Raw genomic sequence first — 17,337 nt, 5'->3', positions numbered from 1 at the left:
AGATCTCTTATGAGTAATTTTATACAAATAAATCTAAATTCCCCTGGTCAGTAAAGGAATACGTTATTGCTGGATGACATTGCCGTCTACATATAAGTCCACGGGTCTGCTTCCACAGCTTTTATCCTTACTCTTACTTTAAGAGTACTGGATGTATAGCAGTGAGATCTACAAAAATCGACTCAAAAAGAGAAAGACCATGTCTTCTTTAAGCCAAAAAGAACCACGAAATAATATAAAAAACCAGCATTTAGATTGCAGATGGAGGATATAAGGGTAAGAAATAATATAATACTTTTTATCCAAGAAAAGGCATAAAATAGTATTTAGATACATCAAAAGGTCAAGCAAAAAATCTGGTGGAAAAATTGAATACACAGCATATATGTGCTCTCGTTGGGTTATCCTGAATTGTACATAGAATCTTGTCCACGTAAAGCTTAAAATGTAAAACGTATCATCTCGTACACTTGGGACAAACATTACCAAGAATTTTCGTAAAATGGGCTCAGTGACTAAATAAAGCTCTGGCCTTTCGTCAAATTACCAACAATATAAATAAAACTGAGAAAAAACAAAAAATAACTGAAGAGGAAAAAATAAATAATTGAACACAAATAAAAACTAATTGAACACAAGAGAAAAATTATTGCTAAAACGAATTACTAAAAAGAAAACAAATAAAACTACCTCAAACTCATGTTTCTCAAGTCATAAGCCGATTTCGTAGATAGAAACTAAAAGTAAAATGTATAACAAATATTAAAACATAAACAATCCGTATGATAAAATTGATAGCTAAGACTAAAAATATAAATGAATGGCTAAAATAGAAAAAGAAACAAAAAAATAATTTTCTCTTACACGTCACTAATTTCGCTATGCGTAACTTAAAACAATTTGCAAAAGAAATATAAAACAAATTGAAAAAACAAGATGAAATCGATTTTAACAGTAAAATGAAATATATATTTACATGATTAGTATACTTATAATATCCATTCAATATTTATATAATTAATTTGATAATTGATTGAACAGGTCAATTTTAAAATTTCAATAAAAAAATTTTATTTTTAAAAATAAAATTTAATACATTTTTATTAATATTTTATGATTTCTGATATTTCTATTAATATTCTTTTAACACTTAAAAATATTTTCTTAGATATCTAAATTCTCAACCTCCGCACCTTATGGTCAATGATTTTACCATTCGTAAAAACGACACCGTTAAGGCATATATATATATATATATGTAGCCGTTTTAGTTAGTTGGTGAAAACAAACGTAGCTTCTAATATACCATTTTTTTTAATTTTTTTTTTGACAGAATCTGAAGAAACAGGTAGCCAACACAATACCGATGAAATACAGGAAGCCATTTTGTGGTACAACATATTTCTAGGTTTTGCAAATTGATGGTAATTGTTTCTTTATCATGCAGCGTTTTTGTTTTATCTTTCGTATGTAGTATGTCTTCTTACAACCAACCTTTTGTTTTAGGTGTAAAATTCACATTAATATTTCTTTAAAAAATCCCAATGAGGAATTCTTCTTCACCATGCATCATGAGGATGATACTTACACATGTAAGTTATATATTGTTATTTTAGATGTCATAATGCTGGATATAATCTACCATACTGAATTTTGATATTTTATCCACCTCTTTTAAGTGTTAGATTTTGTTCTACTTTTAAATGACATCAAGGAGTTGATTAATGAGTTGAACAGAACCAATTGTTTGTTTCAAATTTGTTAGAAGCATGAGGCAGAAGTTTCAAGAAGCTATAGCACAAGGTATAAACCTTATGTCTTTGCACTCCAAAAAATGTTTTTATTGCTTGAAAGGTAAGTCTTCTGGAATACAGTTGCCATATTCTGTATGTGATTAAAGCCAGAAATAAGTAAAGTTTGTCCGATCTATTTTCATGTATCACTTCTTAATGTTTTCTGTATATCAGACCTTTGTGATTATATGGATAAGCTACTTGCTATCTGTATCAAAGTGCTTACCATTGTTTGTTATAAATTCTGTACGGTTTTGTGATTCATCAGGGTTTTTTTTCCCCTGTCAACAAATCTTCCTCAAGTCTCTTCCACAATTTCTTTGTCTGCACCGGTTGTGTCAATTTCAACCTACAGAAGTGAATCTCCGGCCAAGGAATCTGAGAACCAAGTTCAACATGGGGAAGTTGATAGACATTACAAGAAGCTTAACAATGGAAAGGGGAGTAAAGCAGCAGTGCTTTCTCTGGAATCTGCATTTTTTCTTTGTCGGTCTCCTTGTTTTTAAGGTATCAGTTATTTGCTTGTGATGTGCTTTTTATTTATTTGCATGAGTAGATTACCATCTTATTCCGTAGCCAATTTTAGAATGCAGTATGTTGCAAACGATGATGTCAATTAGTTTTTGGTCAATATCCACCTCCGTGTTTGAAACAGTTCCATTGTTTTAAGATTTGATTAGCGAGGAGAAAAATAATGCAAGCAATATAGTCCAATTGTGGTATGCACCGGGTGGTAAGAGTTACAAGCATTTTCCAAAGCTAAAAGTAGTGCTTAAGCCAGCATAAGTTCTGTGGACATGAATGGTAAGATAATTCTTCAGTAAGAACATGTATTTAGTTGATAGAATTATAAATAAATTCCCTTTTCTACAATCTTAAGCTGCGCTTGGATAAGATATTTTTGCTGCGGATATAGACATTAGAAAAATATGATCTTGGTTTGATGTAAACCTGATGTATGGTTACTGTAATATTTGGCAGCCTAAAAAATGAGATTGGACTTGAGGCTGCTGTGACACATAATTTTGAATAAATGTGAATCACGTTCCCCATCCCTCTCAGCAAGTTGTAATATATGACTCAAGATGCTTGCCAGCTGATCCATAGGACAGGAAAGAAGTGAAACTGATTGAAAGAGGTCAGTGGAGTTTTGTAACTGAACAAGACATGACAGTATCACCTTGTTGCTTGGTTGGCTTCACTTTTGTGTACTTTTTATTAAAATGAAGTAACGGCTAATGGTATGAAATTAAGGATGATAATCCCACGGATCTATATTACTGAATGTCCATATTTCCGAATATTGATTTATATTTTTTGGATTTTATGTCACATACTTGTCTTGGAATAATATAAAAAGCTGTAGCTTACAGATAGTATTTATTGGGAATCTCTTGTTTGTATGATGCGATCATGGTTTTGGCATATAAATTATTACTTTATCTTTCATGCAAGACTTTGGAATATTCGCTTACATCTTTATTTTATCAGTTGGAGTGTGCTATATATGGTTTCTGCAACATCTGATTTACTTTTCAAATGATGTCATATATTTATAGTCAATGCCACCTACAACTTGAAGGTTGTCGAACTTGGAAGGATGAAAAAGATAGAAAATTTTAGAACCAAGACGGTCAGAATATACAGAAGGTTATATTTCTATTATTAAATTAGCATAGCTGTGGTTGAGTAATACATCCTTGTGGAGATGAGAAGGGGATGATTCCGGATTCTGAAGTCCCTTTATTGTGATGTACTTTGAATTACCTATTAGTAGGCCAATGTAATGTAAGGCCTTGTGGATATCTTATGGATAAATTTTATATACAAGAACCTAAATTCCCCTGGTCTATAGTAAAGGAATACACAATTTCTTTTCAGCTGCTGGATGACATTGTCGTCTGCATATTAGTCCACGAGTCTGCTTCCACAGCTTTTGTGCTTCTGATTCATCATTTGCTAGAGTTGAGCAGTTTGTCTCATTGCAATCTGCAAAGTATTTCCCACTTACGCCTTCTATTTCTGGGCTCAAAGCAACATAGCATGTTGTTGATGCACCCTGCAGAGCAACAAATCCCAGGTACCATTTGTCAACCACTCTAATATGTTTGGATACTCAGAAAATTAACCTCTCTAACGGTACAAAAAAAACCCTTTTCTCCAATAAGATTCTTCATATGAAACATACCTGTGATGTTGTTTTTAGTAACTTGGAAGCTAGGAAAAACACAGAATCTGCATAAAAAACGTAATAAGACATTATTAGAGTTCATATTCTTTTCATCAATTTATGTATAAAGCAAAATACTAATTAGTTCCATTCTGATTAATTTAAAAAAAATTGGTAATGCGAATTAGTGGATAATAAATTCATACCTGTGATAAATCCCTTGTGAGCTCTGATAATCCCAGTTTTTACAATTCCTGGGTGTACTGCATTGACAGTGACTCTTGCATTTCTTGCCTAAAACAATTGAATAAAATTAGTAGAGATTTTCAAAATATTCTTTCCCTCCTCCCCACAAAAAATATTTACGAGCTCTTTCTAAATTCACATGAGACCATACCTTTAGTTGTCTAGCCATTTCTTTTACATGCAATATGTTTGCCAACTTTGATTGTGCATATGCACGTGTGCCATTATAACTGCAAAAGTTAAAAACAAACAAACAAAACAAAAAAAAAAATATTATTAGCTTTTGCTTTTTTTTTTTTTTTTTCCCCTATATATATTACTGCTGTATCAATAATGGTCCTTTTTTCTTTTTTTTTTTTTTTTTGGGGAAATATTTGATAAAATACTTGATAAAGAAGTAACTAAAATGAGAAATTTTTACTTCTTTGGGTTTAGCATTTCATTGAAGCAGAAAGAATCTCTCTTAACCCAGCTGTGGATTACAGATGAGACATTAATTATTCTTCCTTGGATGCCCGTTTGAGCTGCTGTTTCCACCATTTTTTCCAACAGCATTTCTGTTAAAAGATAATGTCCTGCCAGAGAAATTTGAGTTTAATTAAAAACCCAGAAACCAAAAAAATATACATGTATACGTATTGTATGATTTGGGACCCAAAATTTTTGGATGTTGGGCTTTACACATTTCTTTTAGTAATATTCATGAACAGACCAGATGGATATTTGGATCCAAAGCCCAACATACGAAATCCCAAGGCTGAAATAGTTTCCAGGCGGTTGCTTTATTTGTCACCAAGTAATCAATTGCATTGAATCCGCGTGGGGTCACATATTAAGATGTGACTTGTGAGCAACGTTAACAAACAGAACAAAAATCCTGCTAACAAGCCTTGGCTATGTGGCTGATCTTAAATTTATTACCACAAAAAAAATAATAATAATAAAAAAAGATAAAAAAACCGAAAAAAGAAGAAGAAAAGAAACAGATAGGCATCTTATTGTAATCATTCTAATTGGATTTTAAAGTTACTGTAGTTAAAAACAAAGTTCTATATGAATAGGAAAAGTAAACACAGAGTAAAAAAAATTGCTGGTGGATATGAATGATTTGTCCTCTGTGTATGAACAAATGGAGACCATCCAATTGCTTAGGAGGAACAACCAAAAAACAAAAAAATTAAAAACCATGTAGACAAAGTTAATCAAAAGGAAAATATACCCAAGTAATTTGTAGCAAATGTCATCTCAATTTTGTCTTCAGAGTATTCCAGATTTTGGGAGAATATTCCAGCATTGTTTCTGCAAAAAATATATTGAAAGATTTTGTTCAACCAACAATGTCATATTTTCAACAACAATAAAATCTGAAAAAGAAAATAAAAGAAAAAAAGAAAATTATTTGTAAAAAAACTGACATGAGGATGTTGAGAGGAAGACCAAGAGAAAGGAATTGAGAGCAGAATCTCTGTACAGAAGCAAATGAGCTGAGGTCAATCTCCAATACAATAACCTCAGCTTTTGGATTCTCTCTTTCAATTTCTTCTTTCACTTCTGCTCCTTTTTTCAAGTCCCTTGCTGGAATTACTATTCTCACCCCTCTTTTTGCTAATACCCTTGCTGTCTCTACTCCTATACCTGATGTTCCACCTTCATGATTTTCAATATCAAACAACATAAATAATTGGAGTTATATACTAAAACAATATATATTAAGAAGAAAAAAGGTGAAACTTTTATCATTGGAGTTATAGATGTATAGCTAGCAGTGAGATCTACTTTGAACCAAGGAAAGAATCCATTAAAATAGAGACAAAAACCATATCTTCTTGCAGCCAAAAAGAACCACAAAAATAATATACAAAACCAGTATGTAGAATATTGTGGGTGGAGGATAAAAGGGAAAGAAAGAATAATATACTTTTTATCGAAGAAAAGTATAAAATAATATTTAGAATTAGATGCATAGAAAATCTGGTGGGAAAAATGAATACAAAACATATATGAGCTCTCTTAGTGGGTTATCCCTCATGAATTATACATAGAATCTTGTCCATGTAAAGCTTAAAATGTTAAAAGTGTATCATTTGGTACACTCGGGACAAACTCCACCAAGAATTTTCTTGGAAAAATTCATTATTAAATCGAATAAAAGAGAAGCAGATGGAAAGATTATCATTTCACACCGGAAATTAACCAACGTGAAAGTTTTAGAGCGCTGATCATTGGGAAAAAAAAAAAAAAAAAAAACTATAAGGAAGAAAAGAAAACCCAGTCAAGAAAAACGGAAAGAAAAAAACAAAAAGGAAAAAAAAAATTAATGTAATTCTCAAGAGAAAAATGAGACATTTTTGCAAATCAAACTCTTATCCATTCGATAACCAAAGTAGTGAAAGAAGGGGAAGAAGATGAAAATTTTTAGAAAAAGAATAGTAAAAAGATTTCATGTGGGTAGAGATATTGTGAAGATGAATATACTAACCAGTGATTATAGCAGTTAGATGATTAGGTAAAGAAGAAGAACAATCTTCAGTAACTTGTTCAGCAGTAGATTTTGAACCATAACCACTTGGGCCTGCAATCCCTGCTAAGTATCTTAGTGTTTCTTTCATGGGGATGCCAACTTTTAGAATCCTAGATAACCAAGAGAGGAATTTTTTGTTTGGGTGGTAGTAAAGCATAAAATATATAGCTTCTAATATATGGTACGTATATATAGAATAAAGAGAAGATTAACATATGGTAAGCTGTGGAGCACTGTAAGTAGGTGTCCTCAACCAATAATTACTTTCACAAGTCAGAAACTTTGTAACTTTTCTTGACAAAATTCAATGAAATGGTTGGTTTAGATTTGTCACCAACCATAGCTGGTTGTTGGTCAATAGTCTAACTGATATATAAAAGCTTTAAAGCAGCTAATTAATGTGTATAAAAATAGCAACTATTATTATTATTATTTTGTCTTTGATTTCTCATTATTACTGTCTGTCCTTAACGAGTGGGCTTTTTTACGTATTTTGGTTTGTGTTTTTCGGAGTTTGTCATTTCCAGAAGTGATTATCCAAGTGCAATTTTTACTGATTAATTAAAAAGTAACTTACACCATAATTAATCATTCATCATAAAAGAGTAATAGAGAAGTAGCAAATCCTCACAAGTAAATGGTGATTAATAATAGTGATTAATTAATCTTTTTTTTCCCTTTCCCTTCTGGAAGTTATTGGACTTGATTGATTAAAAATGACCATAATTTCCTATCAAATATGGCTTTATTTCTTTCCTAAGTGTGTTACGAAATTAATCATCTCTCCATGAGAAAAAAAATAAAAAATAAAATTAAATGCTATAGCTTCTAAATGCCAAAGAGAGCTAGGATACAGAGCTTTTTGGTGTGTTTATAAGATTAGGTGCTTGATTGCTATTAAAGCATAAAAAAACGGTTTTATTAATAATTTTGCCTCACAAGTCGTTGTCTCTCTCAGTACACAAATTTGACATGGCATAGCTTGATCATATTCTCTTTTAATTCTAATTGTTCCATTTTGCCATCTGTTTAACACTTGTTGCATTTTACACAAGCAGTAAGCTTTTGTACCTATTAGACATGTTTACTTTTTATAGGTAAATGTAAAATAATTCCGTCTATAAAGGATATAAATCATTAATTCTCGACCGTCCATGACAAACACAATTCAAACTAGTTCATTTGCTTCTAAGACATTAAAAAACCATTTGTCTTAAATCTACATACATAATGATATTTTTGCAATTTGTATGTATTAGATATGTTTGCTTTTTATAGGTAAGTATAAAATTAAAATAATTGCATCTTATTATACAAATCATTCCCGACCGTCCATGAAAAACACAATTTCAAACTATATACAGCTAAATTAATTCATTTACTTCTAAGATCATAGAATACCCTTTGTCTTAAATCTAACTTTTTGCACTAATTACCTTGATATATATATATATATATATATATTACTAGTATATATGCCCCACGTCTTTTAGTCGCATGGTGTTGATGCTTTTTCACAGCTTCTTTCTCGTACCCAAGAGGGAAAAAATTGGGGTGGTTTATGGACTCCCCCACACGTGCACATCTAGAAAATCCTATGATAATAACTTCCAACATCTTGAAAGAAAAACTTGATCAACTTTCTCAAAGGGAAAGAAAAAGGAGAATGAAAATGAAAATTTTATACAATATATATATATATATATATTAAATAATAGAGTATAAAAATGTTGGTAGACAAAAATACTTTTGCTGCGTGCAAACATGTCTCACTCACTCACTCACTCACTCAAAGTCTGCTTTATTAGGGATATGATCCAAGGTGGGTGATAAAATTTTCCACCATTGGCGAAGAGAAATGATGGGCAATGCTGGGTGTTTGAGGGACTAAAAGAGAGCAATGAAGTTGACTCCTCAACAATGGAGTTGTGAACTGGCTATGGCATAAGGGACCCATTGTGTTTCCCAACTTTACTACATCTTTCCATCAAAATCCCCTTCATCCTTCTTCTCTCTCTCAGTTTCACATGTGATCTTCCGTCCCCCTACGCTGCTTCATATCAAGGCATGCCCTGAAAAAGCCTAAAAAGTTCACATTGATTGGGATCCAAGACCCCCCTATTTCTCTTCTTTTTGTACCAACCCCGTCTTATATGTTCTTATACCAATAATGCTAGAGCCATCACAATTTTATTTATCAAATAATATAACAATGTGTTATTGGGTTCAATTTTTATGAATTTATGCAATATTTCTTTGTCAACCACTAATATTAATGTGCTACCATAACTTTTGGTAAACAAAATTTGGGGGTATTCACCAAAAATAAAAATAAAAACAAAGTTTGATGGGATATATAAAAGCTAATAAAGTGAATATATATATTAATTAGCTTCCTTTCTTGTTTTGAAATTATGAGGAGGGAAGTCTAAAAAATTTCAATATACTACTACAAAATCTTTTGGTTGCTAAATCTAGACCTTTTAAATATGATTAATGTTTCTCTTCATGTGTTAGAACGGATAAGTGAGAATCATTATGTAGATTAATATCGGTTTCTGGTCTAACAAGACGTTTGTTTCAAGAAAAAAAAGAAAATATATATATATATATATATAGTTTTAAATTTTTTATCATTTTGTTTTTGATGGGTCAAAAAGATCATGATATACTTTGATATTTTGTTTTCTCATATATATATATATATATATGTTTTTTCTTGTTGACTCTTTTTTGGTGGTGTTCTTTTTGTCTGGTGGGTGTGAGGGAATTTGGCGGTGGAGAGAATACTTGAAACCCTTTATTATTATTTTTTTTGGACGCAACTTGAACTTGTTGAAAAGAAAGTGGAAATGTTCACATTCAAAATTTGGGATTTAAGAAAGGTATCAATTTTCAAACCCACCATTTCTCTAGTAAACTTTTGTAAATTGATCATAATTAAAAAGAAATTAATTAGCCTAATTATAAGTTATTATGTTTACCAAATCACCAACTCCACCAAATCAATTTAGAGCCCTTGAATATGCATGAAATATATTAGATATAGTTCCAATTAATGGCATCTAGCTAGCTAGTTACCTAACCAAAGAAAACGAGGTTTGTCTACTATTCTCTCATCAACCCATTTGAGACAAGACAATACATATGATGCACATATTTTCTTTAAGGGGGAAAGAAATTAATTTGGTATTAATTTAGAAGACCTTAGGGCCCTAGTGTTACAAAGATATGTCTCCCTCCTTGAACAAAATTTTCTTACCTCATGAGTTTGATGTATTCAACAAATCTAAAAATTTTAAAATACCCAAAAAAATCATTAATATTCGTTCAAATCAATCACTCACTTAACCTTTTTTTTTTTTTCATTAAAGATATAATACTTGAAAAAAAGTGTCATACAAATTTCATTTTGATGAGTGCTATCCGCACGTGTCATGATCCATTCATGAAATGACAAATGGCAGCATGTGAGTAGTGGAAACAAACATGAGCTAATCACGGGGGAGGTGAAGGACACAAATTTAGGCCTATTGTCTGCCTTTCATAATACCTCTAACTTAGATTATTATAAGCTATATATTAGTAATATTTAGCAATTAAAAACAATAAATAGATTGCCAATTTTGATTTCTTTTCCCTTCTTTCTTGTTTGGGTCCTTTGTGTGGTAAGATTTGGAGAAAAGGTTGTTTGTCTTCATCTTTATGTATCATATTTAACCAAAAAGAATACGAGTATTCTTAATTTTATTTTTTATAAACAAAGTTCAAGATAAGGGGGGAAAAAAAATAAAAAAGCTGCATATGAAATCCATAAAAGTGTATGCCTCATGTGGCAGGAGGGTATGTTTGAAGACATGGACTCCTCAACAACATCAATTTATTAAAAAATGGCCCAATATATTCTTTGGGATTGTCACTCTATCAACTGCTTACTAAAAGGTTAGGTTATTGGTATTTATATATATATATATATATAGTCAAAGTCAAAGACAAAAAGAAGAAGAAAATTATGCACAAATGAAAAAGTATAGGAAAATAAAAATTCCTCTCATGATTCATGAGAGGTTGATCGAAGGCAAGGATTCCATTTGTACTAACATTAATATAACAAAATAAAATCACTAAATGTAATCTTTGAGATTGTGATTACACTACCTACATATTAATTAATAGGGTGTAGGATATTAAACATTTATAATCGAAATGAAATTAAAAAAAAAAAGGTAAAAGAAAAGCATAGAAAAATATGCCTCATGCTACATGAGGGTGACGTGATACATATATATATATATATATATATTATATACCTCCTCCTTACCAACATTAATTAAAGAATAAAAAAAAGCACTGGATATATACTATTTCGAGCTTGTGGTTACAGGGATTCTTTTATTAAAAAACATTAGGGGGTGGTGGAAAAAGGAGACAGATGAAATCAATGCAAAGAAAAAATTCAAAAGACAAAATTATGTGTTTGCCATTCTTGGGTGTGAGTGGATTATACTATGCATGGAAGATGGACTCACAAAGGCATCAAAACTATAGAGCTTCAGCTTAAATCTTCACAACTCAAATGATGATAATTGGTCTCATTCTCTTTTAGACTTTGAATTTGAGATTGCTTACCAAATTTCATTTAAGGAATTCCTGCATAAGGAACCTATTTTCCTCTTCTTTTTATTATTTTATTATACATGAGTCGAAACTGCTAAGCTAGCTTTTGCCTTCAATAAAAAAGATATTAAAAAGATTATTGTTCCACGTTAACCAAAAAAAAAAAAAAAACAAAACAGAAGTGAACTTTGCCTGGTAGTGTGTATGAAGAATGGCGAGATCGGGCCTATAAAATGACAGTATATTTGGGCTTAGAGTAACGGATAAAAAGTTTGGGCTCGTATTTTAGTAAGCTTTTTACACGTCTCTCTACTCAACCATTTCTTATTAAATTACAAAAAAGAAAAAAAAAATCAAAATAAATTAATTTTTCTTCTTCTCCTTTAGGATGGGGAAGGAGGGGGGGGAGAGAGAGAGAGAGAGAGAGAGAGAGAGAGAGAGAGGGTCAAAGGCGTTTTGGTAATTTTTTATAAAAGATTGCGTTAAGAGAAATTTATGTAGTGTAGAAAGACCCTCCCGCTCTTTTTTTTTTATTTGGATGAGTCTACGATTGGCCATGAGGATTTGGCAGGTGAAAAGAGTAGATGGCCCAAATTTAAATTGAAAGATCAATTCATTTGGGCTTTTTTTTGTTTTTATTTTATTTTTAAATTTTAATTGGGCTTTTTAAAGAAGCTCAAAAAAAAAAAAAAAAAAAGACCAATAGAACCGCGCGTAGGTGATTCTTACTCTTCCCACCGCAAGCCCTTTTGATTCCGATTTGTCTGTGCAAATCTAACAGATACGGGGTGGGCTTTTCACGCAGCTTTCAAGTCACAGAGCGCTTACTCTTCGTCACCGAGATTTTTCCGACAAAAATAATAAAAATCCAAAAAAAAGCTTATCGAATTCCATGGCTTCCCACAACCATATGGACGATGTCAGTCCTCTTTTCCCTATTCAATCTTCATCTTTTTATACATTCCCAATTGAAATTCCATTTTTAGGGTTTTGTTCTTGTTTCTCATTTTATTATTATTATTATTTTTCTTACAACTCAGGATGATGATTTCGGTGGTGATTTTCCCGGAACTCACAATTCCAGGCGTACAGGTTAGTTTCGTTTTCTTTCTTACCGAAAACACTGGTACTAATTTTATTTGGTGTTTATTTATTAAAGTAAAAAGAAATGTAAACTTTAGGTAATAAAAGAGGTTTTGGAGACCTTGAGGATGATGAAGACGACTTTTTTGGCTCCAAAAAGGTATTATTTTACGTTCTTTTTTTCTTTTTTTTTTTTTGGGGTTAGCCACTGAGGAATGTTGGTTTCAATTTCGAAATTTTTTATGCTCATTTTGCCGTATTTAACTCCTTTTTTGCTTAATTTCAATAGTGTATTACTTTGGGTTTATCATTTGCGGACCTAGGTAGAATTTTGAAAATTCTATAGGTGAAAGTGTCATGAATTTGGAATTGGTCAGTTTTACATTTAAGGCTTTAAGAAAAATGGTTAAATACATTAACAGTAGTGAGAATGACAGATGTCAAATATTCGAGTGAATGGAAATAAACCTGTGGATGTTGGTATAAAAAAAAGTCAATAGCAGATATTGGTTGGCAAATTACGTATTTCTTTAATGTTCCTATGAAATTGGATATGTTTCAGATGTCTCTTTTCATGTGAGTTTTAATGGGTAATCGATAATGTTTATTCACATTGCAGGGTAACACGAAACTTGAAGAAACTGCTCCTGGTGTAGCAACAGGAATGATTTTGTCTCTTCGTGAGAGGTAATGTTTCTCTAAACCTAGAAACCTTTATATGTTATAAACGAAATTTAGCATATCTTGTGTCGTTCTGACTTCTTATATATGTTCTTTATAGCCTAATGTTTACTTTCCTGGAATTTTCTTTTGCAGTCTTCAAAACTGTAAAGATACACTTGCAACCTGCCAAGTAAGCATTCTTTTTTAAACCGCTATCAGCTTACAGCCTCTACATTTCTTTATCTTCCTTCCAAAGTATCCATATATCAGTGTGTGCTAGTATACATTTTCTTGTGAGGAGAGATGCTGTCAGTTATCTACATATTCCTTCATGATGCTTGTAAACTCTGCTAGTCATGCCAGATAATTCTGCTTCAAAAATGATTCTGTATCCATCTTTATCCTACATACATTTTTTTTTTTTTTTTGGTTAACACTTTGCCTTAGATGCTTATGGGTTATTGAATGATGATCTCGTATTTACAGACAGAACTTGAAGCTGCAAAATCTGAGATTCAGAAATGGTATTCTTCATTTCAGAATGAATCCTTCATACCTGCTGGGACTAATCCTGGTTAGTGTCACTCCCTTTGTGTTTTTCTTAATTGTGTCATTTTATAGACCATGGCATGTTTTACTGCATGATGTGCTGTATTGAGTGTTAGTTCGTTTCTGCTTTTCTTTGTAGAACCTAAACTAGTGATCAATTACCTTCAGACCCTGAAAACCTCTGAAGAGTTATTGCGAGAACAGGTTAAGTCTCAGATGTATTTTTTTGGTTTTGAAGAAGTCCTTATCTGTCATACAAAAATTTAAATCCTTTATTTTTTATTCCCCTTTTTCTCTCTCATTATCAGTTAGAAAAAGCAAAAAAGAAGGAAGCTGCTTTCATTGTAACATTTGCAAAACGGGAGCAGGAAATAGCAGAGCTTAAGGTGTGAATTTTTTCTGCTTTGCCTTCCCTTTTAAATTCATATGACTTCATCTTACATCTCTCCAGCTGCATTATCTCAAAAAGTTTAAAAAGATATATCTTACTGTTTCCTATGCTTCTTGGATTTAGAGAGTTTCTACCGATAGGTGCCTTTCCATCATATAAGAATTATTTCACTACGACTTCTAAAAAAGCATCTTCTTGTATATTCCTTTGATTTCATTTAGGTGTAGAGATTTAAGCTGATCCATCATAGTTATACCTGTCTTATATGGCAAGCTGTAGAAAAAGACTTGGATTAGAGCACCTCAGTCCACTGCAATATTCCTTTAGTTTTCCATTTGTTCCATCATTATATGCCAATTAATGTAAAGAAGCTTCTTCCTGAAGATGATCCTTGATTATTGATCTTGTTAGGGATGCGACAAGATTACCACATTAATTGGATTCATTTAAAATTGTACTTGATGCTTTAATCTAACACATTTTTACTAATTGTTTTCTTTTAAGATAACCCTGAACATTATGGATTTACCAATAAAAAAAATCTGAATATTATGGGAGAGTTTGATGCAGCTCGCTTGTTGACTGATCTTTTTTACTTGCTTGAATCATTGGTGAGGTGTAATGCCTATCTAAAACCAAGTTCATTGTTGAATAAACAGTCTGCAGTTCGGGATTTGAAATCACAACTGAAGCCACCATCAATGCAGGTAATTGAAACTCCTTTAGTTTCCCTTGTCAAACAAAAATTTTACTGAGGCATCCATCAGAAATGGAATGATAAAATTGAAAGCTGTATTCTTTTATTCAGTATCATGTAACTGCTATTGGTGATGGATCTTTACTGATGTTTTTAATTATTCTATGGGAGAGAACTTTAATTTCAATGCCATATATTGATTTCTTTATTGTCTTTGGCTTATACGGTACGTGCTTAGCTCAAGATTTCCAACAACCCTTATAAATTTTATACTAATCATGACACGTAGATTATTTTGTATCTTTTGGCATTTCATTAATTCTTTACCTATAACTATTATGACTTTCTTGCTAGTCTTAAATTGTTATCTGTGGTCAATTGGACAGGCCAGAAGATTGTTACTGGATCCTGCAATTCATGAAGAGTTTACACGTTTAAAGGTATGTGATCCTAGTTCTATAACAGTGTTTTAAATGCTTAGAAAATGTATATATATATATACTTTTCTTTTTGGCAATAAATCCGATGTACATTTTTCTATGATACAATGATGTCAGAATTTGGTTGAGGAAAAGGACAAAAAAGTGAAGGAGTTGCAAGATAATATTGCTGCTGTCCAGTTTACACCACAAAGCAAAATGGGGAAGATGCTGATGGCTAAGTGTAGAACCTTGCAAGAGGAAAATGAGGAGATTGGAAATCAAGCCGCTGAGGGGAAGGTGCTGCTGTTGCAGCTGTATTTCCTTTATTTTATGTTATCATGTGTATCAGCATCTTGTGCCATTTTTCCCTTCAGCTTTGAATGTTGTTTGTTCATTTAATTTTTTTATTTTCTGTGAGAAAAGCGAACAGGATTTTGTATGGCCTGCACAAGTATATAGATTTTTGTCTTTTTAGTTTGTGAGCATATGTTAATATTTCACCAAACTCATGAACATTCTAATGCTTTCTGTATCTGACAGACTTTATAGTGGATGGGAAACATCTCCACTGATAAGGAAACGTATTTGTTAATTTTGTTCAATATTTGAAATGTTAACTTAAGATTTTTAATGCGTTGATACCCAGATGCTTAGTGAAGAAAACCAGTCTTTGTTTTCTTGTTAAATATATTATTCATATATGTATAAAATTGTTGCTCTATCTGTGGCGCAATTTGTTAATTTGTTTTTTGTCTAGTGATATTTTAAGAAGATTTTGTAGCTAATTTGTTCTACTTTTTTATTGTTTATGTCCAGATTCACGAATTAGCTATGAAACTTGCTTTGCAAAAGTCCCAAAATGCAGAACTGAGAAGTCAATATGAAGGTTAGTTAAATATCAGTTTTAATTTTATTTTATCACCTGGTTCGGTGGTATTTACTAGTTTGAGGTACCATCATTTTCTACTACTGTTGTTTTACCGTTGCTTCATTAGGTGATGTCTAATTAAATCCGTTTATACTTTGTTACAGGACTGCACAAACATATGGATGCCCTAACAAATGATGTGGAAAGATCAAATGAAATGGTTTTTGTTTTTTTTCTTTCTTTACCTTGTTTTCATTTATTAGTGTGGCATCACTATAATTTTACAACTTATTTCATATGCATGCTTTTCATTTTTGGTCAAATAAAATGTATCCATTTGATTATAATATGTCCATTTGTGGGTAGAAGATATTCATCATTTAGTTGAATGAACCATGCTGTGTCAGTGAGATTGACATGAAACTGTATTTTTGATCTCATGCTCAAATCTTGCCTTTGTTGAATACGAGTTAAAAAAAAGGTTCTCAACGAGAATAATATCAAATTCGTTGTATGTTATGGTTTAGTCCTAGTTTTGCTTGATAGAAACTAATGTTTATAAAACATCTACCACTGAAGGTGCTCATCTTGCAAGAGAAGCTGGAAGAGAAGGATCGTGAGCTGCAAAGATTAAAGCAAGAGCAGCAGCAGAGAAATTCAGTGGAGGAGGAAAAAACTGATTCAGCCTCTAATAGAAAGCTTAGCAATGAAGTGACGCCCAGCGAGGCTGACAATTAATAAAAGACAATTTTGTAGGATATTTTTTTTCTTGTGCTTTGGCCCCATGTTATTTGTACATGTATACATTAATTGTATTCTTTCAGCAGACTATTTTTTAATCTGCCTTGGTTATAGACTTTGAATGGAGCAGTTATGGAAATGCATTAAGTCAGGCAATCCTGCTGCCGGCTAATCACAAATTTAGCCTGTTATATGGATTGTGATAAGTGTATGCCTGATAAAATCTAGGTAACTTACCAGGTTGAGTACTGCTGCTTTGGTGGTGAACCTTTGCATGATCAAAAAGCTCTGCAATGACTTCAGCAGTAAATTTGTCCCTAGGCCTTGCATACGCTGCCCATCACACTATGAGAGCTGGCTATACCCGAAGCCATTGATTATTACCTTAATTGCAAGTAATGGGATGTAGAGGGCAGGGCTCGGTATTGGTGATTTTCCAATATTGCATGGTTTTTTTCCTCTCATTTTTATGCTTTTTTTTCCCCCCTCCTCCCTTGGGCATATTTTTCCAGTTGAAATATCATATTCCATGGCATATTAAGAAGCCTCTACTGGCTGTTTGAACCGTCAAGACAC

The 17,337-nt window shown here is 32.0% G+C and overlaps 2 protein-coding genes and 1 long non-coding RNA gene across 4 annotated transcripts; 2 read left to right on the top strand and 1 right to left on the bottom strand.

The window, feature by feature from the left end:
- The first annotated feature begins 1,273 nt into the window (after positions 1-1,273).
- Positions 1,274-3,288, top strand: LOC112491560 (uncharacterized). 2 transcript variants are annotated; one of them, XR_009635527.1, is made up of 5 exons: positions 1,274-1,424; positions 1,507-1,592; positions 1,680-1,803; positions 2,062-2,300; positions 2,775-3,288. It is a non-coding gene; the product is annotated as an uncharacterized LOC112491560 (long non-coding RNA). The 2 variants fall into 2 exon arrangements; XR_009635528.1 differs by having other exon boundaries at positions 1,766-1,803; positions 2,775-3,286.
- A 147-nt stretch (positions 3,289-3,435) lies between these two features.
- On the bottom strand, positions 3,436-7,020 carry LOC107418424 (short-chain dehydrogenase TIC 32 B, chloroplastic). The gene is made up of 8 exons (XM_016027123.4): positions 6,689-7,020; positions 5,625-5,856; positions 5,429-5,508; positions 4,631-4,784; positions 4,361-4,439; positions 4,170-4,257; positions 3,982-4,028; positions 3,436-3,852 (listed from the first exon to the last, which is right to left on the bottom strand). Exons 1-8 carry the CDS (start codon positions 6,885-6,887, stop codon positions 3,643-3,645), a joined length of 1,089 nt encoding a protein of 362 aa, XP_015882609.1. The 5' UTR covers positions 6,888-7,020; the 3' UTR covers positions 3,436-3,642.
- A 5,081-nt stretch (positions 7,021-12,101) lies between these two features.
- LOC107418434 (FKBP12-interacting protein of 37 kDa) lies at positions 12,102-16,861 on the top strand. The gene is made up of 14 exons (XM_016027134.4): positions 12,102-12,266; positions 12,388-12,439; positions 12,529-12,590; positions 13,050-13,117; positions 13,247-13,283; positions 13,580-13,667; positions 13,782-13,846; positions 13,951-14,028; positions 14,693-14,740; positions 15,117-15,170; positions 15,288-15,449; positions 15,969-16,038; positions 16,185-16,240; positions 16,600-16,861. Exons 1-14 carry the CDS (start codon positions 12,240-12,242, stop codon positions 16,756-16,758), a joined length of 1,026 nt encoding a protein of 341 aa, XP_015882620.1. The 5' UTR covers positions 12,102-12,239; the 3' UTR covers positions 16,759-16,861.
- Positions 16,862-17,337: the final 476 nt, after the last annotated feature.

The sequence above is a fragment of the Ziziphus jujuba genome, chromosome 2 (genome assembly GCF_031755915.1).
Source record: "Ziziphus jujuba cultivar Dongzao chromosome 2, ASM3175591v1".
Lineage (NCBI taxonomy): Eukaryota > Viridiplantae > Streptophyta > Magnoliopsida > Rosales > Rhamnaceae > Ziziphus > Ziziphus jujuba.
The sequence above is the reverse complement of the archived record's forward strand: the minus strand, read 5'-3'. Positions and strand labels throughout refer to the sequence as shown.